General features: G+C 40.0%; 1 protein-coding gene across 2 annotated transcripts in view; it reads right to left on the bottom strand.

Annotated features, from left to right (window-relative positions):
- The window catches only part of SORCS3 (sortilin related VPS10 domain containing receptor 3), a 567,293-nt gene that overhangs the window by 196,307 nt on the left and 353,729 nt on the right, over nt 1-17,257 (bottom strand). For both annotated transcript variants that reach the window (XM_004580224.4, XM_058671671.1), the window contains one exon: nt 8,243-8,316. In XM_004580224.4, coding sequence (XP_004580281.3) covers nt 8,243-8,316 — 74 coding nt within the window. The remainder of the gene's footprint in view (nt 1-8,242; nt 8,317-17,257) is intronic.

Here is a 17,257-nt window from a genome sequence, read left to right as displayed (position 1 = left end):
ATTCTGGGGATTTTTGCCACATGGGATTAGGTAAGTACAGGTAACTCTTTGAATTCTATGTTCAACACCTAGAAATATTTTCATAGATCCCAAGGCAAGGTCAAATATGACTCTCTTTTTCATAGCCCAAATGTCATTAGATATGTAGCTATTTATGTCTCTTTAATTCTCCTACATCATAGAACTCATCGGTATTAAGCATAACTTTCCCAGGACTCCAGAATATCCTAATTCCATCCAATAAGCTAAGAATCCTAACTTCCTTGGTGCAGTGATGTGCCACCACAAGCATGTGTTCAACAGGGTGTTTTGTTTTTAACTTTGGGATAACTTCCATTGTCAAGGTGCATGCGACCAGACAGCATGCAAGGCCTCCATCAGCAAAGCAGAAACTGGCTTCCATCTGGGAGCTGAGCTTTCACATCTCCCGTCCTGACCTTGCATGTATTTTTTTTTTGAGTGCAATATATTTTTAAACTGCTGCACCATTTTAAAAATGTAAGGAAGAGCTGAATTAAATATCATTTGTGGCATATCCTGGTTTGCAAAAGGCCTCTGAATCTGATCCCTTCTATCAGGCCGATTTCTAAATCCCATTACTTGAGATTGCAAATGACTGTGTTTGCAAAACTGTACATGCACATTCAGAGGCAGCTTCAGAAATTCAGCCATAATGCTAACGTTGAAAAGATTCTGTTTTTCCAGGAAGCATCTCCAGCCAACATGGTCTATGCCAGGGCATTAATAGCTTAAGGATGACTCTGCAGCTCGTTCTTCAGGAACCATAGCCTAGCACCAAAACAAGTTCTGTCTGAAAACAAACTATTTCAAAATATCCTTTTAATGTTTTTACTCATCCGCCTATTTATCTTTTTATTTAAAATGCAGAACAATAAAGAGAAGAAAGGAGATAAAGAGATCTGCTGGTTCCCTACCCAAGTGACCAGAATTTCTAGGTCTGGGCCAACTCAAAGCCAGAATGTAGGAATCCCATCCCGATCTCCATAAGGGCAGCAGGATTCCAAGCACACGTGTCATCATCTGCTGTCTGCTTAGACATGTTGGCAGGAAGCTGGACTGGAAACAGAACAGCCAGGATTTGAACCAAGACTCCGACAGAATGATAGCCTCATCAGAGTCAGCTTAACCCACTGCCCCACAATACTGGCCCAAAGTAACTCCTTTTTCGAAGCAAAATAAAGGACAGTTTAGAAACAGATGAGATCTGTAGAGCTGAAAGCCAGGCAAGAGGAACAAAACATTTACTCTATCAACAGTAATTTACTATTTTTTAAAATTTTCTCTCCCTGCTTCCTTGCCTTAGCTTCACTCATCCCAAAGCCAAGTCCTAGGTAGAGTGGATATCTAGGACCACAAAGGTATATGGTGTTTGTTACACCTTTAGTTTCGCTAGAACCTTTCTGATGGACACAAGTATACACATATGTGTGTACACACACACACACACACACACACACACACACGGAATATTCACAGAAATGTATTGCTGGCACCAAAAGGTAAACTATAACAGAACAAATCCAGACAGGCTCAATACTAAGTGAGGGACCATTCAGGCTAACGCAAGGGTTTCGAAGCCTGTTAACCACCAAATCTCAGAATCTGAGCACCAAGTGACTAGGAAAACCAAAATAACAATCAAAATGCAAACTCTGGGATTAACATCAATGAATGGAAGGTGAAGGCCATGGTGTAAAACAGAAACAGTTGAGTGCAGACGGAAACACAAAACAGAGTTCAGAAGGGCTACCCATTGGTCTATCTCTTGCAACCAATTACTGCAAAATTTGGAGCTAAAACAAAAATAGTGACCTCACAGTTTCTGCTAGTCAGAAATCAGGATACAAGTCAAGTGGGTGCCTCTGCCTCTGTGACTCTCACATGACTTCTTTCAAAGTATTGGTCTTAAATGAAGGCTCAGCAGGAGAAAGTGTACTTCCAAGCTCACTCACACAACCACTGGCATGATTCAGTGCCTCATGCGAACTAAGCTGTCAGCCTTAGGTCCCTAGTTCTTCACTGATGTTTTGGCTGAAGACCTCACTCAACTCCTCATCACATGGGCCTTCCTATGTTCACAATCTAGCAGACAACTTAGAGCAAAGAAGCCAGAAAGGACACCTGAAATGAACCATTGTCTTTGTCCCCTAAGCTCCAATGTGAAATCTCATCTCATTTGCCACACTCGATGTACCAGAAGTGAGTCACGACCTCCAGCCCACATTCACATGAATTCCAGAGGCAGAGAATCACCAGGAGGGCATCCCGGAGGCTACCAACCATAAGTAAACAGGAAGTATAAATAGACTGATACTGTGATTATAGGTAAGAATATACAACAGCACATACTTTGGGTGGTATTTTGAATGGCATGTTTAGACACTCAAAATGCACATATTTTAATTTGATGATTTCTTTTCTAGTGGTCATCAACCCTGACGTAGTAAACCTTGTTACAACTCGTCTTCCTCCATATTCTAAGAAAGGTGCACCTGCGGTCTACTATGCTGACTTTCTGCAGAGTGTAGTGAGGGTGGCAGGTGTGGAACGCAAGTGGCTGGAGTGGGAGCTCTGGGCGATGATGGGAAATAGGCAAGAAACTCTTGTAACAATCAGTTAAAACCCATGAAAAGTGAATAAGACAATGAGAAAGGAATTTCTGGGAAGATCAGGATTTCGGAGAAACAAAGGAGTCTTACAAGTGTTAGGAGATACAATGCAATATCCTCTGAATGCTTTCAGTGTTGAATTTGGATTATTTCATTAAAATATCACACTTTTATTTGTGTGGCCCAGCATACTGATTCAAGAAAACAATACTCAAAGATAAAGAGCCATGTATAAAAAATATCAATGAAACCTTTACAATAATGAAATATATGAAAATTTCCATGTGCAATAAAAATCAAAGAGTAATATGGTATATATCTTTGCATAATAAAGCATAGGATAGGTAACTAGAAAAGATAGTTATAAATATTTATGACAAAGAAATTGCTACAATAGAGCATCAAGGGGAGAAATCCAGAGTACATAAATTTGTATGCAACATATTTAGATTACATATAAAAGAACATATGCTTCCAAAAAGATATCAGAAAAAATAAAAACAAGGAAACATTTGAAACTAAAGAACGTAACATGGAGCGCCTCTCCTTTTTCATGCCAACTCTTTCTCTTTAAAAAAAACATATTTTCCTTTTTTTAATCAATAAATATCAAGAAGGTAATTCTTTTTTCCTCATTCTTCCTTCCATCTCTCATGGCCTTCCTGGATGAGAAGGTGAAAAACAGGGCCTGGTATGATAGTTCAATAGCTAAATCCTTACCTTGCAAGTGCTAGGATCCCATATGTGTGCTAATTCCTGTCCCGGCTGCTCCACTTCCATGCTCGCTCCCTGTTTCTGGCCTGGGAAAGCAGCTGGGGCTGCACCAAAGCCTTAGGCCACTGCACCCGTGAGGGAGACCCAGTAGCAGCTCTGCAGCCACTGCAGCCATTTGGCGAGTGAATCAACAGAGGGTTCTTTCTCTATGTGTCTCCTTCTCTTTGCAAATCTGATTTGCTTTCCTATAAGTATAAATAAATCTTAAAAAAAATCTTAAAAATCTTAACTAAATCTTAAAAAAAGAAGAAGGTGAAAAGCAGTTGATGCAAACACCATTAAACGTCTACTTTGCACAGGCTGGCCTTCAGGATAGTCCATGCAACCTACCCTGTCGGTCTAGCAAGTCAGTCATTCTACAGTCTGAGCCAGGCATCACAGCAGAGGAAGCAAGAGTTTTTAAGCTGCGATTTCCCTGTAGTCTCCCCAGTACAGCCTGATCAACTCTGTGTGTCGACATCTTAAATGACTTCTAACTCTCAGGACCAGTCCAAGCTGCAATCCAAATCTCCACAAAGGGTTAAGAGTTGCAGCCCCTTATGGTGTATTACTTTATCAGAACACTTTATTGTAGCAATAATAAGGAAGAGAATTGGACAGGGATCCTAGCCTTTCAGAAGAGAGAATAATTATTGGGGAAAGAGGAAAAATGACTAAAGAGGAGTCACCCTCCAGGGCCTTTCTCTCTTTTGCAAAACTATACAAGCAAATGTCACCAGGGACCTGAGGCATATAGAGGCAAGTCCAGATACCCAGAGAATTCAGGAAGGGCTATTATTCCTGAAATATCATTGACACAGATTCCTGAAGAGAGTGAACATCCAACGAGAGTGCAGGACCACAGGGGCACAGCTGTGAACCACCAACATTCACATTGGGTGTGCAATGCAATCTTCCCACTGCAGAATGTGCCTGCCTGTTAAATATCTCCTAAGGGAAGAGTGAAAATACTACTCATTTGCAGCTCAGTAGGATATTGAGAAAAAAAAAAAACAGAAATTCCCCCCAGGACAACAACTCTGCCCAAGCAAAGATGAGGAAAGATGCAGAGAAACTGTTAGGACACTTTTTCCATGGGGTGTTCCTCCTGCAAATGATCAATTCGAAGCAGTCATAGTGATGAATGGGTGGCATCAAACAGGCCTGATGATCATTTAATAACCAAATACTGAGTACCTGCAATGGCCACACATAAGGAAGAAGCTTTGGGGTCAGTTGTCCTACTTGCTGGGACACAGAATTGTGGTTGGGTCACTACATCCTGGGTGACGTCTCCTGATGAGATTAGAACATTTGGAATTCATTAAGAAAAGAGTATTTATTGAAGCCAATTGATATTATGCTCCCTGTTCTAACACACAAGCACTATGGAGCTCTAACAAGGCAATGGAGACAATGATATCTCCTTACAATGCCAATGCACTTGCGCAACCTTTACAATATCCACTGCCACAGACAAGAGAGAAACAGGCATGGCTGTGTTCTATTCTTCCTCCTGTGCCCTTGGCAGAAGTGACACCGGAGCAGTGTTCTTCCCCACAAAAATCCCTCTAGGCTTTCAATGGGAAGTGCCTTAGACACTGGCAAATGTCCAAATCAGACATGACAATAGGCAGACAATTTTTTCTGAAGCCCTGTTGACTCTATTTGTGTCCATGGCACACACTGCAAGTCTTCCTAACGTCACACATCTGCTCACTGTCCTGTGTTCTGGGTTGCCCTGACATTCCATTACCACTCTAAACATTATCTCACTCAGTGCCATCCCTCCTCATGAAAAGGTTTTGGAGTTTTCTGAGCTTTTGCTTTGATCATCAACAAACAACAAACAGCACAAATCATGGAGTTTGAAATCATTACAGTAAATTAGACCCATTCGTAAGATTCCTGGCTCTCCATTTTTGCTGTAGGGAAATAACAAGTCATTTGTGTGTCATCCTCTTCAGGACTCTTACTCTGCACAACACTTAAGGACAGAGAACTGAAAGACTTGCAATGTATAAATTACAAACGTGGAATGGAGAAGTGAGGTTGTCAGTGTCCACCAGATCATATCTGGACCCTTCAAGGGATGTGTTCAACACACAAGAAAAATAATGCTCCTACAATACAGATACAGAAATTCTAGGTTGAAGGGACCCAAGTTGGGCCAAAGTTTGGAGAAATGCACATTTTGTGCTTTCTCAAGAAAGTACAAAGTTAACTTTTCCACTCCTCACATACAGGTACCATGCCTCTTCAACAGCAGCACTCTGGTGCTTTAGAGAACCGGGATTCTGTCTTTGGGTACTAAAAGGTCTGTGTAAAATGAACTCTTCCTCTGTGACTCCTGTGACATCTTAAAGATTAATCACAGCAATTAAACATGAGAAACGGAGAAGTGATAATTATGAAAATGGAATATTCAGCCACCACTTGGCTGGCCAGCACGGCCACTAACTTTTATATTTCCCCATGGGAACATATATGAAAGAAGCACATATTGGAAGAGAGATGAAATATAATTATCAGGAACTGGGATGTATTCTTTCTGCTACTCACAGAAAAAGGGGGGAAGGAGAGGGAAGCAGCTGGAACGTTGTCATCCTGTGCTTGCAAAAAATAGGAAAATGCTGCCCCTCATGCACTTAATTCAATTTCCTTCAGAAATGATGACAAGGCTCATCTAGCCTACTGGGCTTTGCTTCTTCATGAACTTGACTTTGTCACAGGCTGACTGCCTTACTGTCTCACAAGTTTGTTTCAAGAACAGCAAAGGGCCTTATGTTTTCTTGACGAGGGCCTTCTGAACAATGGCCCACTGAAAAAGAGACCCATCTCAGCTAAGCAACGGCTGGAGTTATATAACTGGAATATCAGGGACATAAAGAGTTTCTTTTCCCACCTTTTTCTAATAAAAAAATCTTAATAGTTCTAAGCATTATCTGAATAATATTTGTAATAACATTTACAGATAAAATAACAGTTGATCACCATGAGGCAAAAAGAGTGGAAATAAACTGGATGTTGAACAGACAGCAATACTTGTAATTCTCTTTTTCTCTCCCATCTACTTCGAGTTTGTACAATAAAACACAGTTGCTGGTCACTGCATGCTTAGGCAATCTCTAATAAATTCCAGACATGTTTGTTGATATAGAAGGGATTAAGAAAGGTACTTTTTCCAATGGTGCTTATGTGAAACTGTATACACACAAGGTACTTGCTACAATCACATTTGCGGTGTGTATGCACATGTGCATACACATATATGTCCCACTGCCATGTTGTATAAGGCAAAAATCATCATAACTATCCCATGAAAGTTAAGGGAATTCAAGCAATATGTTTAGAAAGATACATACAAGTACTACCTTCAAACACTAAATCTTTGTTTGCCTTATTTAAGCATACAATCCAAAATACTATATAAGGGTTCTTCAAAATGTTTGTGAAATAGCAAAAGTAAGAGACAGGCTTACACTGGTGCAAACAAATTTGAAATCCATTTGTAATATCTTCATGTTTCAGTTTCCCATGAACTTTTTGAAGCACCCTAGTATAATCTGATAGATGCTTCCTAATCTGAATTCCTTTGGTCCATCCCTTGTAGAAATGAAACCAAGACACAAACAGTATTTCCACATTATAACAAGGAAGGGTTAAAAAGATAAATAAATACTAAACCTGCTGCAAGCACAATAACATTCATGATAGTAGTAATGCATCTTGGACATCCAGCTAATTAAATGAACTTTCTGAGGAGTAGGAAAGGATGATTTTCTATTTGAAATGTGTATTCATACTTACAAAGAAAAAAATTTTTTAAGACATGCACCACAGAGTTGGTGCTGAAGGATTTCTCAGGTATGACAGCAGCAATGGATTCTGTAGTGAATTAAGTTTGGAATCAGTGGTTTCCAGACTGGCAGATTTCTTCACTCTGAGTCTCCTCAGAGTCTTTAATACCCTACCAGAATTCCTAAGGTTCCATGTGCACAGATCTGGATGAGTGTCACCTAAAGTTATGTGACTACAGAACTGCCTATGAAAGCAAAGTACTTAGTGAAGCTACTGCGCTTCAGAATACAATTTGAGAAATATTGCTTCCTAGAAGAGGTGCATAAAAGATTCTCAAAAAGTTAGTGAAAATAAAAGATAAAGCATTTCAAACTTGCTTTGAATAAAAATGAGCTACTTTTAGGAAAATTATTTATTTATTTATCTGAGAGGCAAAGACAGAGAAACAAGTGAGCCAGCCTTCCAGTTGCTTAGTCCCCTCAAATACCCACAATGGCTGCATTGTGGTCAAAGCCAAGAGCCAGGAAACAAAGCCAGGTCTCCCACGTAAGAGGTCGTGACCCAATCACTTGAGCCCTCAGAGTTGCCTCGCAAGATCTGCAATGGCAGGAAACTAGAACTACAAGAGTGGGAAGTGAACTCAATGAATAGACATTCTCACCCACCAAGCTAAACACCTACTCTGAAACATACCTTTTAATTCTAGCTCTAAGTTGTTAAAGTAACCACAAGCACACTTTTCTAAAAAGCAGGGAGATTATCAGGAGGTAGAGCACCTGAACATGACCCTTCCCTCAGAGCCCCCAAGCCCAGTTCTTTCCAAACACTGATGATCACATGAATCAACAATCCCAGTGCCATACATCACACACACTCCTATATTCTGCATCCCCAATGAATTCCCGGGAGATGACAATGCTGGCCCACGAGCCACTTCTGAACAGCTAAGAGGCTAAAACACACTTGTATTCAAGTGTCGAGTCCCATACTATTCAGATTGCTAAATTGATCAGTAATTCTATATCCAATGAGATAATGAGTGGACAGATAATACTTACCAGTAAAACCGGTTGGGAGTGATGCGTTCATGCATGAGATGCCACCGTCTTCCAAAGTCCATGGAGCTGTAGAGCTGCAAAAACAATGAAATGAAAACATGAGTCTTGTGGGCCACTGTGCACATGATGTACGTATCTGTGCCTGGACCTTCCCAAGTAAAATCTACCCACCTACACAGGACCAGCACAAATGGGGTCACCTCCACAAAAAGCCTTTTCCAACCACTTGAGCCCACTCACCTTCTTTCTTTCCCACCCTTTGCTTCTAGTAATTATTTGATTATGTCTTTTCAGATTTCTTTGTTAATTTAGTTGTGTTTCTACTCAACTATAAACACTTGTAAAGTTGGACACATAAAGTGTTCACTAGTCATTCGCCATTGAAGCAAGTACTTAGACTGGATGTTAAGACAACTGGGACCCACACCAGACTTCATGGTTTGGTTCCTGGCTCCAGATCCTGATCCCAGCTTCTTTCTAATGTGGAACCTGGAAGGCAACAGGTAAGGACCTAGTAGTTGGGTCCTAGTGACTTATGTGGGAGATCTGGACTGTATTTTCATCTCCCAGTTCTGGCCCCAGTTCTGACCTAGCCCAGCTATTGTAGCTATTTAGGGAATGAACCAACAGATGGGCCAGTGCTCGCTCACACTCTCTCTCTCTTTCTTTCTTTCAAACTAATTTTGAAAATATCTGTTCACAAATCAACAATTAAAATAGGTCAGCCAGATAGCAAGTAATGGAGTGAGGGGAACGTCCAGATGGCCACTAGGACTTAGGGAAATGAAGAAGCCCCTCCAGGTCACTTGTGTTGTATACATAGCATCTCTCCCCTTTAAAACACCTAAGGGATGAACAGCATCCCTGGGAAAACCACTCAGGAGTTATTTTCAACTGAAGGCCCAAAATGAAACACAAAATCTGAATGTGATAATGGAATACTACTACTATTAATACTAATTGCATCGTGATGATCTTTCACATATATTTCAGTCTCACAATAATCCTAAAAGAAAACAAAGGCAGTTATTGCTAATTTAAACTTCTGCCCTCAAGCATCTGCTGATCTATCTAGGCAGATAATCACTCCCTCCATGATGCCACCACCATTTACTGTCTGACTCTAAAATGTTATTCACAATAAGCTTTACGAGTTGGCAGATCTTTGGACCTCTAGATTGTGATTAATAAAAGGCAATGAAGATTGGACTTTTTTTTTTACCTAAACAATAACTTACCCATAACCCACATCAGGATTTCTGGGGTCAGTCTCTGGTTCCAGGTCCTGGTTGCAGTTTCCTGCTGCAGGTAACAGTGATGGTTCAAGTCACTGGCTCCTGCTACCCATATGGGAGATTTGGATTGAGCTCCAAGCCCTCAGCTCCTGCAATAGCCTAGTCCTACTCCTAACCACTGCAGGGAGGGAACATGTCAGGCAGTAGCTCTCCATTTTTCTCTCTCTCTCTCTCCCTCTCTCTCTCTCTCTCTCTCTCTCTGTGTGTGTGTGTATGTGTGTGTGTATGCACGTGCACACCTACTTCTTCTTCTTGGCTGAAATACATGACAGAGAGAAAGAGGGGGGCGATAAAGGAAGGCAGGCAGGCCATGGTCCATGTCTTATTCATCTTTGTCAATCAGTGATCACACAATGGCATCTAAAGTGGAGCACACAAACCACGTATGCCACAGTTAAAGAAATTCAATCTTGGAGAATTTACAATTTTGTCAAACAGACGAGAAGGTAGTTTTCTGGCATCTGGCTCATGTCTCCTGTCACGAAATTGCAAAGCCTAATGTATCACAAAAATTCCACCATATTCCTGTTTTTCCCACAAACTTTTACTGGTGGGGAAACTGAAGAAGTTGGAAGTAGGTAGCTTTCAATTTTACAGAAATGAAAACAATTTTAGTATGTCACTATTAAGATACCCCAACAGTTGCTCACCTGTGGCAATGTGCTCTCCATCACACCACACTGGAGTAATCTGGTTTTTTTGTTAAGTCCTAAATCCACAGTTCTAACAACTCATACAGAAACAGCTTTCTGGGGGCCAGCATTATGTTGGCCCTGCCTGGGATAAAGATGCTGCCTGGAATAATGGCACCCCATATGGTTGCTAATTTGTGTCCCAGTTGCTCCATTTCTAATCCAGTTCCTAGGAGATCCAACCATAAGATAAGCAAGGTGTTTGGCCCTCTTAGTCCATATGGGAGACCCAGAAGCAGCTCATGGCTTCTTGCTCTAGCCTGGCCTTAACTTGTACTGATGTGGGGAGTGAGCCAATAGATGCAGATTTCTTTCTGTTTCTTCTACGATCTCTGTAACTCTACTTTCAAAAATAGATAAACCTTTAAAAAGTAAATAAGCAACTTTCTGAACAAACTTCAGGTATCTCAAGGAAGCTATTTAGAACTTAGAAAACTTGGAAGTCATTTAAATTTAATTCGACAACTATAAATTGTAAACAGGTAACATAAAAAAACACTGTCTAGTAAATGACAGTTTAGATAAATTTTGGATCCTGAAATAGCCTATAAAGTACACATAGGTAGCTATTAGCAATTCTATTATACTTTAATTTTTAAAAATTTAAGTTATACAATAGGACGCATCCCATTTATGTCCTAAATAGAGTTTTCCCAACCATCACTCTTTCTCCTTTCCACCCTTCCGTTTTCTTTTCTTATTGTCTTTTACGCTTTACAATGATACGTTTTCATTTTTTATAATCACAGGTTTAATCCTCCACTAAATAAATAATTCAACAATTAAAAAATAACACTGTACCTCAATCATTATATACAAGGGTTATAAACAATCAATTCTCAAAATGTCAATTTTGTACAGACGCATTACATTTTTTGGTACTCTGCATTTAATGCCCCCATATTAGGGGAAACATACAATATTCGTTTTGGGTAGCTAGCTTATTTCACTAAGAATTATCTCCAATGGCATCTGTTTTGTTTCAAAAGAAAGCATTTCATTATTTTTATGGCTGAATAGTATTCCATTGGGTATATGCACCAAAATGTCTTCATCCAGACAACGGCTGATAGACAACGGGGCTGATTTCATATCTTAAATATTGTTCGTTGTGTAGTTATACAGACAACTCTTCCATATGGTGATTTCATTTCATTTGGGTAAATTCCTAGCAGCGGGATAACTGTGTTACCTCATACACTGGCAGATTTCTGAGGTATCTCCGAATTGCCTTCCCTAATTGCTGTACAAGTTTCCCTTCACAGCAGCAGTGTATCACATTATTTCTCCCATTTCCTCATTCAGCATTTGTGATTTTTTAAAATTTGGATGACAGTCATTTCTATTTTATGGATGACATAATCAACATAGCACTGCCAAGTGACTTCAACCACTATCTCAAAAACTGGAAAGTCAGTCCTGATTTAGTGATGACAACTTCTTCAACACCACATCAGCTATACATCAATGCTGTTAGTGCTAGGCATCCTCGGCTCTCCCCCCATCAATGGATCTGAACTACCCTGCAGCCACCTCCAAACATGGGAAACACGGACAAAACCATTTCCTATCACCCTCCATTCCCTTTCTTAACTCAGCAGGTGAACATGGTCTCACTGGCTCTAAATCCACTGAATTACATTCACACAGAACCACATAGAGAAACCCTATTATTAATTGACAAGTGATAATTTCATTTGTTATGCATTTCTGAAGATCAGTGTGATCTATTGTGGCATGTTTATGATTACAGTGATTAAATCATGCTTATTAACAATTAGAACATGCAAACACCTTGCTTTTCATGGTGAATAAATTTAAAATCTATTCTTAGAAGTTTTGAAGATAAAATGTTTTTCTATTTATTGTAGTAATTATTATGTGAAATAGACCATTCAAGCTTATTCTTTCTAACTAAAATGTTGAACCCTATGTTTAATGTTGAACCCTTTCCCCATCAATCTGCATATCTTGGCCTCCTGTAAGCACAATTCATTCTTCATTAGATAAATTTTCTTTTTTTGTTGTTTCTGTATATAAGTGAGATAATGTGATATTTGTCTTTCTGTGCCTGGTTTCACATGTAATTCTTTTTTAATATTTATTTATTTTTATTGGAAAGGTAGATTTGCAGACAGATGAGACAAAGAGAAAGATCTTCCATGTACTGGTTCATTCCTGAAATAGCCGCAACGATCAGAGCTGAGTCTATCTGAAGCCAGGAGCTTAGTCTAGGTCTCCCCTACTGGTCCAGGGTCCTAAGAAGTTGGGTCATCCTCTGCTGCTTTCTCATGTCATAAGCGGGTAGCTGATCAAAAATGGGGCAGCTGGGAAACATCACTGTTTCTAACCATGACAAAGGGCTCCCTCTGTTTCCCTGAAACAGAATCCAGAATGACTGCATCTCCCTTTGCTGCAAATGCTAGAGAAAAGTCAGGGGAAAACTCTGAAGGTCACACTCAGGCTGCTGGAGTTCTTAGGTCCTCTAGGGGAATTACCAGTCCTTTTGTCCTGGTGGACTCTGATGGGGGCCGAACACCTCCAGGGAATTACCTTAAACCAAGGGTGGCTCTTTTCATCTCATACAGAGAAACAGAGGCCAGTTGTCAATCTCTTCATCCAAGCCTATTCCACATTCTGCCTCCTCTGCTTCTGTTTTGCTTTTTCAGACCTTCAATCTGATGGAGGGGGGAAAAATTAAATTGAATTCTCTGCCTACAGGCTGATTCAGAGGAACAGAAGGAGCAGGTTCCGATTCATTAAGAGCTTTGAGTTAGCTACTTTGTCTCTCAATCTACACAGAGTTGCTGAGCTAAAACCATATTTTATTCTACCATGACCTAGATTTTTGCTATCTCTCCATTCACATATTTCCTACCTTTTTCTTCAAGTAGTCATTCATTCACTAAAAGTTTATTGAACAGCCATTATGTTTTAGGCACTAAACCAACGGTAATACTGTAAATGCTAAAAAAAAAAAAAAAAATACCATGATCTGGGGTTGGTGCTGTGGCATGGCAGGTAAAGCTGCTTGCATCTCATATGGGTACTGGTTCATGTTCTATATGCTCCACCACCAATACTCCCTGCTAATGGGAAAGCACCAGAATAGGACCCGTGTCTGGGGACCTGCCTCCCACGTTGGGGATCCAGATGATGCTCCTGGCCATCTGGGAAGTAAACCCAGAGTGGAAGCTATCACTCTTCTTCATCTCCCTCACTCCACCGGCACTTCTGACTTTTAAATAAATAAACACATTTATTATTATTATCATTATCATTTTATGACACAGTTCCTTAGGCTCTGGGATTCCCTGTACTCTCTCCCCAAGTTCCCTCCCCTTCTCACTGAGTTCCCCTATATTATTACTAAGGTATAGTTCTTCATAGACAGTCATACGTCCATTATTGCAGGCATGGACAATGGCAGAGTCCAGCATCCTATTGTCAAGATATGGTTAACAGTTTCAATGGGAGTCCATCTTTGTCTGGAAGTAGAGATGCCTGCTGCATTGTATCCTCACATCTGGATATGACAGTCTGCATTACACAGTTACTGTACATCCCCTTAAGTGAAAAGTCACAAAAAATAGTAGTACAGATGACAATGCCATCCTTAAACACTGAAGCTTGGAGTTGCATGCCTGTGTATAACAGAACAGATAAACTGGAGAATTCACACTCTGATATAATATGGCAATGATCATCAACAGTCTACAGGTCCACATGACAGCACTGGTGAGCTTCATATTTTTGAGCAAATAAAGAAATGGAAAAGGAAAAGGGAAGGAAAAGAAAAAAAAAAAGAAAAGCAAATGATGTAGCTTCTCTTGCTTGTGGCCTGGGAAAGCAGTGGAGGACCGCACAAAGCCTTGGGACCCCACACCTACACTGGTGACCCTGAGGAGGCACCTGACTCCCAGCTTTAAATCGACTTAGCTCTGGCCATTGTGGCTATTTGGGGAGTGAACCATTGGATGAAAGATCTTTCTCTCTGTCTCTCCTCTCTGTAAATCTAAATTTCCAATAAAAATAAATAAGTGAAAGTGAAGCAGCTAGGAGCCAAACCAGCACTTTGCATTGTAATCTGCAACTTTATACAGTATGCCACAGCTCTGGCCACTAGTGTATTGTTTGTAAAATCAAGTTCTCACTTTTAATTATGTGTTTTTTCTGTGAACTTTTTAAAGTGCCCTTATATTTCTTACTACCTACATTTTTGACACATCCACATCTCATTATCTAAGTTGTTCAAAACTTGGGTATTTACCTATGACTTCTTTAAATCTGTATCACTTATGTATTTTTCACTGTGTTTAAATTTTAGCATCCCCCACCTAAGTTTCTTAGACTTAAAACACTGTACTTGGTGTTAACATTCAAGCATTTCCATGATTTCTAAGCATATTGAAAAAATATGTTGTCCACACTAGGTATAGACTTTGCTATTTCTTTATGTTGTTAACACTTTATCTGATTTTAATAAAATGTAAATATCTGTGTAAGGTTAAAAAAATAAACACATTTTTAATGCCATGATCAGTGGAAGTCAGAAATGCATATAACATATTGGCATGCAATGTGTCACATGGTCTCAATAGTACTTATCTCTGCAATGGGAAGATTGTAGGAATCAACATTTCCTTCATTGGGTCATGCACATATTTTAAAAATTATTAGAAATATACATTATCACTGTAATTAAATAATCCAATCTCTAACACTCAGGTGGAAATTAAACACACAGTAGACATTCAAGAGTAAGTTTTAGATGATTTAATAATTTAATACTCATAAACTGTTCATTTAAAAATACATTACACAGGGCCCTGCATGATAGCCTAGTGACTAAAGTCCTTGCCTTAAATGTGCCGGGATCCCATATGGGCACTGGTTTATATGCTGTTTGCTCCACTTCCCTTCCAGCTCTCTGCTTGTGCACTGGGAAAGCAGTCCAGGATGGTCCAAAGCCTTTGGAACCTGAATCTGTGTGGGAGGCCCAGAAGTAGCTCCTGGCTTCCGGCTTTGGCTTAATTCAGCTCCAGCCATTGCGACCACTTGGGGAGTGAATGAGTGGATGGAAGACCTTTCTCTCTGTCTCTCCTCACTGTAAGCCTAACTTTCCAATTAGAATTAAATAAATGTTTTTAAAAATACATTACATGGTATCCATAGTTAGCATAAATTTTACTCAACTGTTCCAAGATCATGAAACGTATCAGAAGAAAATATCCCAGAATATTAGCAGTGGTTATCTCTGAACTCTCAGAGTCTGGGTAATATATAGGCCTTTTAGAGTATTTTACAAATATACTTATTTTGAGAGTCAATGGGAAAGACAGAACCAGACAGAGAAAGGAAGAGCTCCCACCTAATACAAATTTACTCCGCAAATGCTTGAAGCCCATCCAGAGCTAGAAGAAGTCAGATACAGGATCAAAACGAGCAGCGCCAAGTACTGAGAGTCTTAGCCAGGATTTCCGCCACTGGGCAAAATGTCCAGTGCATATTATTAAACAGTTCTACAGTTCTTACATTTATTTCAATCACAATACAAGCCTACATTTTGTTCTACATAGGATAGCAATTTCCGGATTCTAACGTATATGTTACATTGATCTCTGAAACTACCTTTTAAAGGGCCAAGAAATTAATTTTTTTTCATTAGGCAACTGGAATTAGACAAAGCAGTATACGCTGTCACTGCCCAGAAATTGTGGATAGTGGTGAATCCTTCCTTGGCCTGGTAGTATAAAAGCTCAGGTAGCATTTATGCAGCCCTGTACCACACCAGCACAACATATTCCATACAACATTTAAATTAATGCACTTATCTAAAAAAGCAGCTCTTTGAAAGGATGTCTTGTATATACAGCGATCCATTCGGTATGCCATGTTCTGCTCTGTACCCCATGGCACCACACCACCTCCCTGCAAAACATTATTCCTAGACACCTTTAGACATCAAGACCATCTGATTTCTCTTTTTCCACAACATGTCATGACCTCATATGTCTTAGTGAGGACAACTTAGTAGCAACACACACACAAAGCCCTAAATGCATCATCAGAACAGCTGGGAAAAATGAAAGAACACACTCTTTTCCTTATTGATTCAGCTATTAGTTTCCTAATTACATCACACTGGCAAGGAAAAGCATCTGAAAGCTGAAGGACTACAAAGGCAATTTAATCAATGACATATTATGCAAGAAGAGTGACAGGGTATATTAGGAGGGCTGAAGTTCAAAATATAATGGGAGAATACAAGGAGCATCTGATAGGCTTACTGGTTGAATCTGTATACTTCAAAAAAACACAGACTAAGGTTCTAGCTTCCAACTTATTGGGATGTGGTCTGATTTGGATATAGAGTTCTAACAGTCATATTCAACTAAAATGGGTCTTAGGGGTCTATCTGATCTAAGTCCACGAGTGGGGGACATTTGGACACCCCGACAATCAACCCCAGGAAAGAGAACATATGAAGACCCAAAGGGAAGTGCCACAAGTAAGAAGGCATGTTTGCACTGATGCATCTAAATCTATGACGTCCAGTACTACTAACAATCCGCTGGAAGGCAGGAAGAGGCAAGGAAGGGTCTCCTGCAGAGTACAGAGGGCGCTTGGTTCCACTAACATTCTGATTGAGGAATGCCAGCTTCTAGAACTGCAAGATAACACATTTCCATTGCCTTGGGTCACCCATGTCACTTTATTACAGTAGCCCTAGAAAGCCAGCAACATCATCTCACAAATATACCAAGAGCAGCCAAGGATCGTGGATCATGAGCCAGCTTGGGACACTCCTCTGATTTCCTTGTTTCCACCTAGGAAGGCATAAGCCCAGAGGTTGGTTTCGGGAGATTGTTGAATCTGTGGGTGGAACTCAAATTCTCATTTGCCTACATCTCTCTGCCCCCGACAATTCCACCATGTCTAAAAAAGTTTCTGAGCAATATAAACTCATAACAAAGATGCAATGATTATCAGTTACAGTAAGAAGGGGCGACAAATACATGCTTTAT

This window comes from Ochotona princeps, chromosome 13 (assembly GCF_030435755.1).
Source record: "Ochotona princeps isolate mOchPri1 chromosome 13, mOchPri1.hap1, whole genome shotgun sequence".
Classification (NCBI taxonomy): Eukaryota; Metazoa; Chordata; class Mammalia; order Lagomorpha; family Ochotonidae; genus Ochotona; species Ochotona princeps.
This window is presented reverse-complemented; position numbering and strand designations above follow the sequence as displayed.